The sequence below is a fragment of the Cyprinodon tularosa genome, unplaced genomic scaffold (genome assembly GCF_016077235.1).
Source record: "Cyprinodon tularosa strain WSP-4 unplaced genomic scaffold, ASM1607723v1 ctg120, whole genome shotgun sequence".
Classification (NCBI taxonomy): Eukaryota; Metazoa; Chordata; class Actinopteri; order Cyprinodontiformes; family Cyprinodontidae; genus Cyprinodon; species Cyprinodon tularosa.
The window spans coordinates 2,792,426-2,808,677 of record NW_024038004.1 but is presented as its reverse complement, the minus strand read 5'-3'; the positions used below and the strand labels follow the sequence as shown (position 1 = coordinate 2,808,677).

Here is a 16,252-nt window from a genome sequence, read left to right as displayed (position 1 = left end):
CCCAGCTCTAACACTGAGTTACTGTCCTTCTCATTAGGACCTTATTGGCCTGTCAGAGGAGTGTCTGCTGTGGGCACACGGGGCACCGTCATATCCACACTCCGGGTCGATTGATGGACCATTAACAGCCTATTAAACATGACTAAGTGAAGGAGTTTGGAGTACAATGTCGGGCCAGTGGGGGTTTCCCTCTCCATCTAATAAGACTGGTGAATTTTATTTTGTTTTAGAGTTGTTGGGCTTTTTTCTAATAGAACTAATTTTAAAAAGACAATGATGGTCTTTCATTAGAATTAGCAGGTGTGCTGCTATAAATGATTAAATGATGAATAATTATCATTGTAACAGTGAAGGGGGGAAAGTTTTTTTTTTTTTTTTTTTTTTCTCATAATGGTTGTCACCATCTGTCGGAGTTGACCTATTTAAAGAGATTATGTTCTTTAAAATGTCTTTAAAATAATGCCTGTTAAAGCCACATGACGGAAACAAAGCTCACATTTTCACTCAGTGTGTAAAATATCGGGACCGCAAAGAACTGCTGGATGGGCAATGCATTGAATAAAGGCGGTGTAAACTCCATATCCGATTTAATGGACATGCATCTATTTTATGCCCACAGCTAATCTAGATTTCAGTGGTAAATATGGTAAAGTTGAACTGTAAACGGGCCCCGTTGACAGTGGGGGGGGAGAACATTTGCTAATGCCCTATATTGAACAGTGATGTTTTCGTATGCTCCTGATGACATGCAGCTGTTTGCTATATGGAAGCAGCGACGCAGTTAGTTTGTAAATGCTCACATGGTTTTTCTTTCAGGAGCTACAGTAACATCCACCAATGCTTTCTGTTTTTCCTTTATTGTTATTCTTCTTAATAACAATGGCTGTACTGATTGCAGCTTACTGACCTATCTTCAGTAAGTGTGATTACGATTTTGACCAATATCTGTTGCGGTCCTAGATCACATTTAGCATAGGCGCCCTGGTGGGGTAGCGTATTTTTCTTGGGGGTACAGAACATAAAGACATAAAAAATTTATAATAAAGAGCAATTTTCAACAAAACTATAAATTAAAAAATAATAATACATCATCAATAGAAAATCTAGAAGGGAATGCAGAACACAAGTATTAATTTTACTCAAAGGGTTTTAATTGTATTTATTTTAAGTGTGACAGGTCCAAAATGTGTAGATATTTACCTGTAGTTCTGATGCTAACGTTGTCATGAGATGATTCTGCACCAACAGGGATAGTAGGTTGGAATAACCTGAGACAGAGCTTTGGCATTGCTAGAGCTGAGAAATGGCTTCTTCCCAATACAAAATATCTCAGATTTAAGCAAAAAAATAAATAAAAATAAAATAAGCAAAAGGAGGGTAAATATCAGCCAAGTTAGCATTAAGGCCAATTTATGCTTCTGAAGCATAGCCTCTGCAACCGTCAAATCTGTCCCTGTGCCCTAGGGTTGTCACGATTAGGGCTGCAACAACGAATCGATAAAATCGATAAAAATCGACATTTAAAAGCGTTGGCAACGAATTTAATCATCGATTAGTTGTGTCGCGCGATTAATGCGTCATCCGCCGCCGCCGTCATCCCGGGGAAGAAAAAAAAATATGGCGGAGCGAGTCAGCGCCGCAGTTGCAGTGTTGCCAACTCAGCGACTTTTCAGACCCCTCCAGCGACTATTTTTTTAAAAAGCGACTAGCGACAAATCTGGCGACTTTTTACGGTGTCACTGGCGGCTTTTGGAGACTCTTACGTGAAAGCATGTATCGTTCCTACTCTTGTCCTCCAGCGGCAGCTGCTGCCGTGGGGCGCCTCCCCCATCCCAACGCCTTTCTCCCTCTCCCACAAGAATCCCTCTCAGCGCTGCAGTCCGAGCCGCAGGATTTTAGTGAGGAGTTTACCCTCAGCGTCCAGACTGCAAATGAAGCGCGCATGCCCCGGGATTGACGGCGCAAATTGATCACAATAATTAAAATAGCCTGCGCTTTGTAAAGTGAAAAAAGTCGTAACATGCAACTTTTGTAAAAAACAAATGAACATGGCACGGAAGCACCACTGTTATGACGCAGCACCTGAAAAGAAAACACGTTGGAGCCTTCAATGGCAGTGAAGAGAGCTGATCAGCAGGATGAGTAACCATGTTTGTTTCATTTTAAAGTGGGGAAACGTAAGTTAGTTTCTCAGATAGCTCATCTGATGCTTTCCTTAGCTTGTTAGTAGGTTACAGACAGTGATAAGGTTGGCTTCTTATTTTACTTTTAATTTCATTTGAATTAGCTTAAGCAGCGTTTATATTTTCTTTATAAATAAATAAATTTGCAAATTATGAGGGCAAGGCTTTTAAAGTTTAAATCTTCTGGCAAAGAAAGTAAAGAAGATCCTGCAATTTATGGAAGTAAAGCAGAATAAAATCCAGCAAGATCAGTAATATGTCAATTAATTATCTGCCACATTCCCATGTAAATATCTGTCTTTGGAGGATGTGTTTTTTTAACACCCCTAGTTCTCTCATTTTTATTCCAAATACAATTTATAATTTGAATCACAGGGCTATTTTTATCTCTATGGTTAAGTATTTTCTTAAGTAGCAACTTTAACTGCTATACTTTCCTGTCTTAAAAGGCAGAACTCTTCTAGTCTAAAAAAAACTCATTTGTTGAAATGGGGGGGCCTATTGTTTGAACCCCTTAGGGGCTTTTAAAACAAAAATGTCTTTTTTTGCGCTTTATGAAACAAAGTACCCTATATTTTGTGGATGTACAGCTACATTTCTCATGTAAGTTTGCATAGTTTTAACACAAACATTTATTTTTCATATAGCACCAGTACAGTTAATGAGAAACCTGTACTTGTGTGCTTGTTTGTTCTGTCTAAAATGTTTATTTTGGAATAAAGAGGTTAATATAAAAAAAATATTTTGTGTCCGATTCATCGATTAATCGAAAAAATAATCGTCCGATTCATCGATTTTCAAAATAATCGTTAGTTGCAGCCCTAGTCACGATACTAAACTTTTCAACTCGATACCGATACTAAGGAAAATATTCTATACTTGATACCATTTTCGATACCACAAGGATAAAATTTCAACAGAAATATTTTGATTAATAATTAAAATACAATAAATAAATAAATAAATACAATAAACAATAAGAACAACATTTTGAGGTTGTTTGCTGTGCATAGTATTTAGCAAGCTTGATAAAAACAGTGTTGCCAACTCCTCAGAAAGGAAAGTAGCTATTGGCTGTGCTATAAGTCGCTAGAAGTCGCTGAATGACGTCATTGCCTAATTTGCATAATATATATATTTTTTTCAACTTTTTTATTTTATTTAACTTTTTCTTTTTTCCCTTGTGGTCCACTAAGGACCTTAAAAATCATGCTAAAACATGAACATTTTGAACCATAACATTTTTTTTTTTTACATTACATTAACTATCTAAATGGGGAAAAAAAGACTATAAAGAATCAATGACAATGTGAGCAAATGTTAATTATTTATTTATTTATTTTTTTTAACTAATAAGAATTCCCTGCACACACACACAGGCTGTGCTTGCCTGCTCACAGAAAGAGTGGATCATGGTCATGTTGGTCAAGGCTCTCTATGGCAGGCTCAGCAACTGAGGGAGCTGACTCCAGAGTGATCAACCTGTGCCGTCAAACCCGGCGCATGCACGCGGTTCTTTTGCTGTCTGGACGCTGAGGGAACACATCTGTGTCTCTGACTGTAGCGCTGGGAGGGACATCTGCGGAAGCGGGAAAACAGGGTTGGGACGGGGGGAGGCGCCCCACGGCAGACACCAGAATAGTCGCTAGATTTGTCGCCAGTCGCTTTTTTGAAAAAGAGTCGCTGAAGGGGTCTGAAAAGTCGCTAAATATAGCGACAAAGTCGCTGAGTTGGCAACACTGGATAAAAAACTTACAAAATTAAAATTAAGTTTTCCTTACTTGGCTATGCTTTGCACACATAACAATGACACTAGCCAAATCAGTTAAGAAACAAAAATAATTCTCAGCAGCTGCACCTCTTACAAAAAAAAGTTTGAAACTGAAAAGTGCACAGAATTATTCGATCACACTGTGTTCAGAAAGTGCATTTTCCTCTATTCTGCATTTCAGATGAATGACTGTTTAGGTGCGACTGGTACTCGATACTTTTGAAAATGAGTATTGTATCCGGATACAACGTTTCAGTATCGATACTTTTTTGAGTATCGATACTTTTGACAACCCTACTGTGCCCGGCCATGCCCCCCACGCAGAGGTTCTGCAACCGTCGTCGCACACCTCAAAAATATCCTGACTACCCATCAGACGGTCACAAACGTGTGCAGACGTCAAGCGGAAGTACGCAGACAAAAAGCTGCTGTGATTAGTCCTTGGTATGCCTTTCCGGCTGTTTGTGTGTTCATCCTTCTCGATTCGGTGCCGGGGCGCGTCATTTTTAAAAACCGAGGAACAATGGCTATTACAAAAGGTTAATCAAGGAGGTTCGGAAGTAAAACCAGTTGTACGCTGCCTCAGACAAATTATATAAATAAATAAATCCTGTTCGATGTCTAGCAACTCTAGATCCATCTACGTGAACGTGATATCTTGCAGATGCGCCATTGTTGTTTTGGAAGATAAACACTCCTGCCGGCACCACCGAAGTTCTTGTGACCATCCGCCGAAGTTCTCGTGCGTTTTCGAATGGGCTCCCTCTAGCACTTTGGCGGGAAACTGCTGTGCGTCCCTAGAAATTCCAGACCGACGGTATAGAAGCATACCAGCAAAACTGGTTCGCGACCAGACCCAAGCGACATTTGATGTGTGCGGTTGCAGAAGTATAATCTAACCTTTAGCAGATCGAGGAGGGAGAGAGCGCCACTTACTGGCTGGGAGAAGTTCAACAAGTAGCTAACACCTTTAAATATATTAAGTGAGTCTTAACCCCTTGAACCCTACGGACCCACCGGCGGGTCCAGCTGCTACGTGACCTTGTAATTTTACCAAACCCCCAGTATTGATTTAAAAAAACATATTTGGCACAGTTTGGTGACATTTATGGATAAATGTGCCAAAATGGCCTCTCCACCTAAGAAATTTCTCACTAATACCATTCTAAAATAAATATGATTCATCTGATTGAGTCCAAATTTGGTATATTTTTACACAACATTTAGATTTGAAAGTCTGTACTACTTTTTTGTGCTATAAATAATATTTTGGTAGTGTTTTGCAATGTTTTTTCAAAGAAAATTTTGGCAAGGTTCAAAAAATGCAAAATATTTTGTATTTTGTCCCTAATATTTCAGGCAGGGTCAAAGCTAAAATTGTGCTGACACCAGAAAACCATTCTATGACATCTTACCTTTACAGACGTACCAAAAGTTTCTTCTTAAATCTAATAGCTTTGAGGCTATAAGTTATTTACTTTTGTGTGTTTTTGTCAGGCAGAAATTTATTTATACCCCCTTAGGGTGTAAGAGGTTAAAGCAGATTATCTTTGGGGACCAAGGAGCTGTGAGTTATAGACCCCTGATCTAGCAAAGGAAGATAAAGATTCTACCTCAACATGGTTCAGGCTAAAAGTTGAATGCCTTAATTTTCATATCATTGTTAAAGTAAAGCGGTAAAGGTAAGACATGAAACCGGTTCAAGCGACTAGTCGGTTGCGCTTTATGTGACACTAAATAAGGAACTTATTTAGTGTTATGTCTTCAGTAGAAGGGCCCTAACAGGGGCCAGGACTAATTCTGTAAGGGCTCTGGCCCCTGTTGGCCCCATCTATTTTTTTGGTCTAGTGTTATGGAATCCCAGTACACATAATATTTTCCAACCTAATTTTAATGAAAAACATGTGAACGCTAGCTATTAAAACAATATTGACTTCATTGCTTATAAGGAATTACTTTTAAATATGAGCCTTGATAAAGGTTGATTTTCAGACCTTTGCAGAGGTGGATAAGATTGGTGGGTAAGATCAGTTTGGCTGATCGGTGCACCTCACTAGTAATTAGTCCCTTCTTTATTCATTTTTCTCAAAACATGCTTGTTATAAAATGGCTGTATTTGTAGCTCCGCTCAGATTTAACCAGTTAAAGTTGATGCTTTATTAGACTCTGGCGTCAGAGATGTGGTGCCCTGTGCATAGTGTGTTTGGTTACGAATATGTATGATGCAGAGGCGTGTGTGTGACGAGGTATGCTGTCACTTCTGACTCGGGTGAGCCATAATCTTTTTTTTAAATGTGGTCCGTCGACCCATTCAAGATTCGTTTGATCTCTCTTTCACTTGTTTGGACTCATCATTTGGTAATAACCCATCCTGTTAAGATATTTTTTTTTTAATTAATAAATTCACCAAAACAAATTTCTGCATCTTTCTTTTATCTGTTACCAAATTCTACCTAAAACGTTACTCTGCAAATTATAGGAGTCTTTACATTTCTGAAAAATAAATAAAATATGATTTGGTAGATGTAGGGGAGTGTAGCCTAATGGTTAGGGCATTGTGCTTGAAATCCAGAGGTTCTGAGTTCAAGCCCCACTTCCACAGACCGCCACTGTGGGTCCCTGAGCAAGACCCTTAACCCCACACTGCTCCCTGAGCGCTGCACAATGGCAGCCCACTGCTCCCTAAGAGGATGGGTTAAATGCAGAGTTAATTTCGTTGCTTCGTACATGTGGCAATGTAATGGCAATATAAAAAAAAGCTGTATTTAGTAGCAGCCATTACTACTCCTGCAAAAATTTATCTAAACACAGATAATTGTGGATGTATAAATCATAAAGGTGGTGTCACTGTGTAGTATTGTAGTCACAACCGTATTTGAGTTTTCCTGAGTTTTTACTTACTTCTTTTTTCTAAAGCGTGGAAGCCAGGGGATCTGATGCGTTAGCCATATTGCAGCTTTTAGTTAATATTTATACAACGTCAGCACACATCATACTATTACTTATTTTATCATGTGAAATAAATGTGAAGGCTTGATCAAGTGATATTTCTCAAACAGAGAAAACTTAACATCAGATATGAGAACAATCAACCCATTTCTTATTAACCACAGAGTTACATAAACTTTAAATAGAAGCAAAGTGTTTCTTTATTTTTTGCAAATGTCAGACCAGTTTCCGATCAGATGATAATATCGGTTCGCCGTTAGTCAAAAAACTATTATTGTATTTTATCGGCCGACATCTCAAATCTCTGATATTTTCATGTTGATAGAAACACAAGTTTCTGTAACTCATTGGTTAATTTTATATGGGTCCGTTGTTGTACGGCAATATTACTTGATCAAGCATTTTCTTATAAATTGTAATATAATCTAGTATGATCCATACTAATATCTCTTTCAGCCATTTCTCAAAGCTGCAATATTTGTATCGTATTGGAAACAAAAAGGTTGTATTGGGACACCCCTAATCGATATTGGATCGGTGCATCCCTAGATTATTTTGAACCTGTAGTCCTTAAACGCAGGTCAGGTTGAAACGATGCACTTAAACTTGAAGTCATCTGCTTTTTAACAAGTGGAATAAAAACCTCCAATGTTCACTAACCACCTTAAATCATCTGCATTTAGCGTGGCATACTTATGGTATTTGGAAGTCTCTAAAAATTTCACAAGTTAATAAGTAATAGAAATATAGCAGATTAGTAATGCTGATATAAAGCTAGTTTCAAATTTGTCTTTTCAGCTTTTTTTTTTTACATGATTTGATAATTTAGCTTTCAATAAGTTATATCTTCCTCCGTGTTTGTCTTAAATGCTTTATAAATAAAGTTGGATTTATAATTTGTGGATCTTTTAAATAAGACTTCAGAATATTTTAAATTGAATATATGGGGGGGAAATATATGTTTTTCATCTAATTATTTCTGAAAGGATATCTAATTTTTGCTCAATGCGATGCAAAGATGAGACACTGATTTAGGATTTCTTTTTTCTCTTTTCAGGTTAGCCTTATACGTGTATGAGTACCTGCTACATGTGGGAGCACAGAAGTCTGCACAGACCTTCCTGTCTGAGGTAAGGCTGCATCTTTAACCCAAGCCGTTTCATCAGGGGAAAAAACGCCCTGCTTTAACTGAACGTTCAAAGTCCTCTTCAGTTGTTGTCTTTCGTTGGAAATCACCTCTGCTTTAAGTTCAGGCGTCTCCTGTTGAAGCATGTTACCTGCGTCGGGCCCGACTTCTTCTGAAGGGATAACAGCTTTTCTACATTCCTCCGTTTTAAAGTAGATGCATGCAAATTTGCATTCTTTCAGGTTTTAGCCTCTGCATAGCAGGAGAAACCCCAGCAAGGGCATACTTAAATGAACAAATTACATCTTGTCAGCATTTATTCGAAAGTACATACCAGATGCTGGTAATTTGGAGTGAAACTAATTAACCTTTTATCAGCATGTGTGGACCTCTTTATTAACCCAAAACTATTGAACAGGATCATGAAGTGGGAAAATGTGGGCAATGATCTCGGAGAAGACATCAATGTGGAAGAAAAGTGAGAAGCGATTGTTTAGTGGGAAGGATTATTAACAAAAAAGAATCATTCAAGAACGCTACTGATCCTTAATGGACGGATCGATCAGCCATTGATTGAAGTCAGCCCTGTTTTCCTTTTAACGTCTCCAGCTGTAAAATCAGAGAAACACAGACAAATCAAAAGTTTTCTTCTTTATTTTGCTTGTTGATTAAATTAATTATTGTTCTTTGATACATTTGATAAATGTTGGAACAAACAGTAGAAATGTTTATAGCAAATGTTCCATTTTCTGGTAAGGTTCTTTTTTTTTTTTTGTGTTCTTTTTTTACATGTAATTGAGGAATAAAAAACATGTTTGCGCCAATGAGTCTATTAACACTATGTTTAGAAGTTGATCTCATTTAAATCAGTTTATTAATTTAGAGCCAAATTAAATCACATTTCTTCTAAAAAACAAAAATATAAATGTTATTCACTTCCAGTAACATACTTTACGATTTTTAATTAGTTATCATGCAATAAATCTAAAAAAAAAAAAAAAAAGCTGCTTATTAAAACCATTAGTGGGAGGTTTTTTCTGAAGGAATCTGCTGACTTAAATCAAGTCAATGACTTTGCAGCTTTCCTTCTTCCTAAGAAAGCATATGGAGACAGTGGAAAGGAGCAACGGTTGCTTAATGAACCGAAGGCTTAAGGAATGTTTACAAGGAAAGTTAGGAAAGTTATACGTAAGCAGCTCCAGCTGGACTCTATAAACCTGACCAGTGTCTTATAGAAGAACAAACCAAAACACATTTAAAGTATGTTGCAAGATTAAAATGATGCATAGTTACCTCAGGTATTGCTGCCAGGAGTGGTTGCTAAAGCTGCCCAATTATGTCTTATTGTGGGTTGGTTGCTAGATGAGCCCATCAGCCCTTTAATTGGCCCATCATCATGCCCACTCTAAGGGCTGTAAAATATAAAAACAATTATTTTCCTGAAGGTTTTTATGTAGAGTTAATGTTTTGAATCCAGACTGAAATGACAGATTACCCCAATAATACATTAATGCTAACATTTCTAACATTTTTGTCTTTGTTTTTTTTTTTTTTTGGTGGATGAACATGTTGGTAAATGGGCTGACCGACCATAAAGATGAAGGTTCTTGGTCCAGTATTAAAAAAAAAAAATCCACATATTTCAGTGTTGACCTTGAAATCACAGATCAGAGCCCATTAAGAGACAATATGATGATTTTATTTTTGTTTTAATATTAGATTTAAGATTTTAATTAATACGGTTTCTCACAAAAGGTCTGGTTTTTACTGTTTTTAAGCAGTTAATTCAAGAGTCTAAACTTGACTCCTCATTAAAGCATTTATCTAGTTTCTTCTACTTAATCTGGACTTATTCATGTATTTTAGATCTCCAACTTAAATAGTCAAGCAGGAGATAGACAGAGCCAGAATGAAGCCTGTCGTCCTCTTAGTAGCCAGTGCTGATTTTAGAAAGCCTTATTATATTATCTTAACCTGTGGAGCTGCAAACATGATGCCATCTGCTATAACCTTCCTCTTTTCTTGGCAGATTCGATGGGAGAAAAATATTACATTAGGGGAGCCACCTGGATTCCTTCATTCTTGGTGGTGGTAAGTATCATTGTCAGATTATCCTCATGCAGCAGATTATTTCTGCCTTTAAACAGGTTCCTTTTAAAACAAGTGACTGAATAAACAGCCCCCACATCTTCTAAGCTTTGTATCCCTCCTCCAAGTATGATTTTGTGTCCTGACTTGCTCTCATTTATCACTAAAACAGTAAAATCCAGAACCAGTGGCTGAATTTTAGATAAAAATCTGATCTGCAGAATGTAAATAAAATCATTTTTCTCCACAAAAGTAAAAATGTCTCAGTTGGACTGAGAGTCAAGCGTAGCCTCAGCCTTTTACTTGACCAGGCTAACCGAGGCCCTGACCCCCACCATTCTCCCCTTCTTCTCATCCCCTCCTCCCAGCCCTCAACCTTCTCCGCCGTTTCTGAAACAATAGACCCAGATGGTTGGGGGAATGGACCCCCATCTTTGCTCCTCCTTCTCCTCACCCTTTGTGCGACCACCCCACCACCACCACTCTCCGACTTTGCCCCCTTTGTTCTCATGGGGAGAGGGCTTTTTAGCAGATTAACCCGTTGCATTCCAGCTTTCTTTGTGTCACCTCCTCGCCTCCTCCTGGTCGTTTCTCCCCCTCCAACAGACTTGACCTGCCGGGTCAACACCTTAAGCCCCATCAGCATTTTAATGCCCTGTGGGGTACAGTGCTCTAAAATATTTCTAAATGTCATAAAAAACAGACACTTTAAGATAAAATCACATTTACATATCTAAATTTTTAATCCATTTGATTATTTTTTTTATTGAAAGTGTAGTTTTGATAGCTTTAATGCTACAAGTGGTTCTTCTGATATTTGTAAGCCAGTCATTTTAAATTATTACACCAAATTAATGAAGGCCTTAATAAAGATGTGAGTGAATTTAACAGTCTTATAACTAAAATATGAGTAACGACTATCCAGCAGTTAAACAGAGTTCCTGTGCAGTCCAGGAACATATTGTTTCATTTACGGTGTTAATTACAAAAAAGGGAAACCTTTGGATTCCCATTGATTTCCTCTTTTTTTTTTTTTTTTTTTTTTTAGACAAAAAACAAAAAATGATGCATACAGATGACCAAGCTCATCTTAAGGTGGTGATAATTTATAGTAGAATGTAATAAAGCTATATGAAGGCCCACACACATTGTGTAAAGAACAACAATCCTAAAGTTAAACTAAACAGCAAAAGAGCAAATTTCTGCTAAAATGGAAGAAAATACTTTGTAGTTATTAATAAACATCCAGGTAAGAATGAGACATGTTCCTCTTAGAGTGAAAAGCAGCATTTTTTCTTAAATTAAACAATGAACTAAGAGGAAGTGATGTCGGCTCCAAAAAGATCAAATCAAACACTTTGAATATGTTAATATATGTTTTTAAATGTTTAGGTTTAAATTATATTTCCTACAGAAGGTTATTTTTAAAGCACGCTGTATAATTTGGGGGTTCGTATTTTTATTTTTTTTACTTCTTTTGACAATTGGATTGGATTCTCTGGAGGCTTGAAGCTGCTTTTGATTGAAGAGAATTTTAGTAGTTAAAGTTACGCATTCCATTTCCTAAAGAAAATGTTTTATGAACGTGTTTATTTTCAAAAAATGTAATTTTCCAAAAATATAAGCATCAATTTAGTGCATGAATATAAATCAAAACCGAAATCTGGAATGCTCTGACCTGAAGGTGGAGGTCGCTGACTTTAGCCTTTTTTCATTGAAACAATGGCGCTCAGTGGAATCAGACGGAACAATTTTATTCTCTGTTTTCCGGCCTTCCTGTTATCTGTTTAAGTTCTGCTAAATTCGCTCCATCATGAATTTGATGCAGCTTTTCCAAGGCAGCAACTAGGAGTTTTTATATTCTTTTAGAATCTATATAAGTTGAGTTTGCTTTGCTTCCATGACATAATGACCTGGAAGCCTCATAGAAATTGGATCATTTTAACCTAAAAATTAACAGAAAAATTTAAACCCTGCCCATGTAAATGTAACAGCTACACACATGCAAAAAAAACCCCAAAGGATGTTTTGAGTTTGTCTAGGAAATTTTTATAAATTTTTTTTTTTACGTTCCTTAATTCTCTGGATGCAGTTGACATGATGTTCAAACGTAGCATAGGAATGTATCATCCAGACAAAAAATTAAGTATTGCCCTCTCTTTTTGCTGCGCACTGCCAGCAGCTGGCTGAAAGAAGGGTGATAGACTTTTCTCTTATTAGATAGACAGTTAATCTGTTTGGGAGCAGAACAGATTTTGATAAATAATGTTTTTTGCAGACTGCAGCCACCAGATGCGTCCATCTAAAGAGGCCGGCTGATTGGCCCTCTCAGTATCTGTCTTGCTGTTCCAGTTCCTTAATAGTGTTATTGTTAAATCAGTGCTCAGAAGGATCCAGTAAGAACCTCTCAGTCAGGTATTTAGCACATTTATTAGCTATTTGATTAGCCTCTCTGCTCTTAGATGTAGCAATAAAACAAAAACCCATTGTTGATGCATGTTGATATGGACAGCATGTGAGTTTAGATTCGTTCACAATACTGCAGCGTGGCGTTTCAGGGCTGAGCGTCTACATTTGCCACTCTTTGGTAGGACATGGGTATAGGCAGCGGGGATGAGGTGCTAGTGTGATAATACAAGTATATGTGTGTATTTTGAGTGAGTGAGAGGTTGATCGAAAGGGTGACACTGGCATTGTGTCCCTCTCACAAAGATGCTCAAGTGCATAAGAGGTGGCTTGAGAGGGCTACGGAGATAATGAAAGTGTGTGAATGGGATATGATGAATAGCTGCTACAACATGTGCTTGGATCACTCTGTTTGCTAACCTCTGACCTCTTCCTTCCCTCTTTATTTTAGTGTATTCTGGGATTTGTATTGCGCAGCTCCAGACCGAAGGGAGACATGTGAACACTCCAGCGAAGCGAAGGCCTTCCATGACTATGTAAGTGACAAATATGGAATATCTGCTGAGGCCGGGGGGCAACATGTAGCTAGCAGGTTCTTTAGGGATATTTGCTGAGGTAAAAGCATTTAGACAATTCTGTTTTAATTTGTTTTGCAACAATTGGAGAAATCAGAAATGGGGAACTCTTTTTACTATAGCTAAATGACCCAGAGTCCTGGCCCTTTGCCCCCCCCCCCTTGTTTTTTGTAACCTTATAGGACTATTTTATGAGACTTGAACTACAAAAGTTTAAGAGGCCTTATAATTAAGTTTCCTATGTCTTTGATTCTCTAGCAGTGAGCAGGATGTTCTCACCTTATTTATTTCCTGTTAACAATCACACTGTTTATTTTTGTGATGGTAGGACAGTAGAGGTTCTCTCTGTGGAACCAGGTTAAAACTACCTTCAATCCTCATGTTGAAATGCTAAATAACGTCTGACCCTTACACATATTGTTACCCTGATTAAACAAAAGGTTAAGGATTGTTCCTAGAAATTTACCTAGTTTTAAAAATGTAAACAGTATTTAATATCATTTCATCAGTAGCTTTGTATCAAATTAAAGATTTGTCAGATCTTCTTTGCACAATGCTGCTGATTTTACACATCTTTAACACTGGGGGAAATAGAGACTGATGAGTGGTAGCGATGGAACAAGGGGATGCTATCGTTTCTGAAATGTCTCACTCAGCCAGAACCTGTGAATTCATAAGCAGCTAAAGATCCAAAGCTAGAGCTGCAGTTTAGTTTATAAAATCATGGTTTGCACGACTTCTACTTATTCACTAGTTTTATTGTGGCCATTCAGTATTTTCCTCCTAATGTGAGCTTCTCACATAAAACCAGGAGTCTCCTAATTAACTTAGTGCTGTGGAGAGAAAGCTACTTTTTTTCTGACTCTTATCTGAAACATCCAGGATCTTTGCATCTTTTTCCTTTAAACTATCTAATGGCTTTGGCTGGAATTGGACAAACTCGGTGTAGAAAATATCTACATCTAGATGGTGATGGGTTGAAAATTTTCCTAAAGTGCCTTAAGGGATAAAAACCCATAGAAACTGAATAAATGTGTTGTGTTTTATGGCTTATGGTTATTTCACATGATTAATCATTAACTAGCCCCTTTTACCTTAATTTAAACATTTTCTCCTTATTTTCTTTTGTTTCCTAAGTGTATAATGAACAGGAATTTAAGACTGGACAAAATCACTGCTTATCTGTTTTCAGACAACTTTAAATTAAGGAATACACATTTGGAAGCTATGCTGTTAATAATCTAGAGTTCTAGTGGTAAGTGTAAAAGATACACAATTGCAATGGAGTTGTGCTGCTCTCCAAAAGTCAGAATTACAAGTGGCAGACCATACAGCTTCTGCATTCAAGATGGCTGCTTCTTACCTCAACAGTAGTAAACCTTTACTACTTTGTTTTCAGCATTTAGTCAGTCATCAGTGTACAGTTTATCTCTTATAAAATGAACTGTTTTGATACAGTTTTTGTGCAGAAAAATACTGTGTAGAACAGTGGTTTTTCTATTGTTCTTGTTGCAACAGTGGTTGTAATGGCTATGAGGCTATAAGGACTCATGTCTCTTATGTGACGCCATCACCTCAGAGGTTAGATCACCCCAACATCCCAGTTCTGGTGTAAATAGACCATCATTGGTTGTCTAATATGTCACATAGTGAAATAAATGGCCCATACACACCCAGTTTCAACATGTTGCTGTTTCACAACTTGTAAAACATAACGATTCAGACTCCTGCTGTACAAAGTAAATGTTCAAAATTTAAATGTTCAAAATTTAAAAAACAAAACAGAACTGAAGATCCAGTTTTTCCATAAAGTTCAGTCTGGAGAAGAGGAGAAATACCTCTGGTCCACATGTTAGGAGCAAAACAAACCTCGTCTACATAAACATTGTTTTTTTAAGTACTGCAAAACTCTGCAATTTTTCTGTCAGAACTGATTTGGACTTGTCTATAATCGGCTAATCAGTCTAAGTTGTTCAAACGAGGTACGCCCCAGTGCCAAAGTATTGACAATTATAGGATTTCAGATCATAGTTCCACATATAACGACCCCCCTTTATGGATCGCTTTCATCCCAGTCCACCCCTGAAATATATATTTTTTTAATATCCACCTAAAAATGCATTAGGCATTTCCCCAATACCTAATATTCTCTGGTTGAGCACTCTGTTGTGGTCTTCAGGCATGCTGTCCAAAAGCATTCAGTGCTTCAATAAGAAGTCATTGTGAGCCATCCTCTACATGTTATCTGCATCATTTATGATCTGCCCATAAATGTATTTCTGCAATTAGATGGACACTGGAGAATCATAAAGCCTCACTGGTCTCCCTGCAGCCGAGGATTGCTTACGTCATCTCAGTACTTCACCATTCGTTCCGCAGTTTCATCCATCGGTCTTGTAGATTTCCTCATGGGGTGGGTTGTCTTTGACCTTTTGCTCCATGTTGAAACCTTTTAGATGCTTACAACGCTTGAAGAACACGTGTAGATCTCAGACTGGTAGCCGGAGAACAGCTGATTTCAGAGTGCCAGATTGTTGTTTCAGTCATTCCTCTGATCCACCTCAATGTGAAAGAGAAGACTGTGCTGCTGCAAGCGGCTTAATTAGAGTCGCAGTTTTAAAACCAACAGAAAACAAAAACAAAAAGATTATCCTTGGTCTATTCCTTAAAGTACAACTCTGATGTCAGCATACATTTTTATTTAGAAGAAAATGTAGATTAGTGATTTTAGAGATTCAGTATAACAGAACGGATTATAGATAGAAGAAGGTAAAGGTAAATAGATCAGCCAGCTGATGTTTTTTGGGTCCATGTAATTTTTTCCTTTTTTTTTTTTCCTGCATTGGCTGACATGTGCATGCCTTGGCCGATTCATTAGTGCATTCATCAGCCATGGCTTGAGATCATATGAAAAAACATGAATCGCTGCCTCTCTCTATTTGCAATTAACTCCTAATGTTTTGTTTGATTTGTTAATGTTTTTCTTTTTTTTCTTTTTTTTTTTTTTTTTTTTTTTTTTTTTTTTATCTAGCATTTTTTTTAAACTTGTTTTAATCATTGTGTTATTTTTTTTTTTGTCATGCAAGTAGAGGAATATCATGTCAAAAGCAATATTGGCTTCAAAAGTGTCCCCAAAAAATCTGTATAGGGTAAA

The 16,252-nt window shown here is 37.3% G+C and overlaps 1 protein-coding gene across 3 annotated transcripts in view; it reads left to right on the top strand.

Moving 5' to 3' along the window:
- zgc:110158 (uncharacterized protein LOC553590 homolog) overlaps nucleotides 1–16,252 on the top strand; it is a 51,903-nt gene that overhangs the window by 9,006 nt on the left and 26,645 nt on the right. For all 3 annotated transcript variants that reach the window (XM_038273570.1, XM_038273562.1, XM_038273554.1), the window contains exons 2-4: nucleotides 7,961–8,033; nucleotides 10,059–10,120; nucleotides 12,975–13,059. In XM_038273570.1, coding sequence (XP_038129498.1) covers nucleotides 7,961–8,033; nucleotides 10,059–10,120; nucleotides 12,975–13,059 — 220 coding nt within the window. The remainder of the gene's footprint in view (nucleotides 1–7,960; nucleotides 8,034–10,058; nucleotides 10,121–12,974; nucleotides 13,060–16,252) is intronic.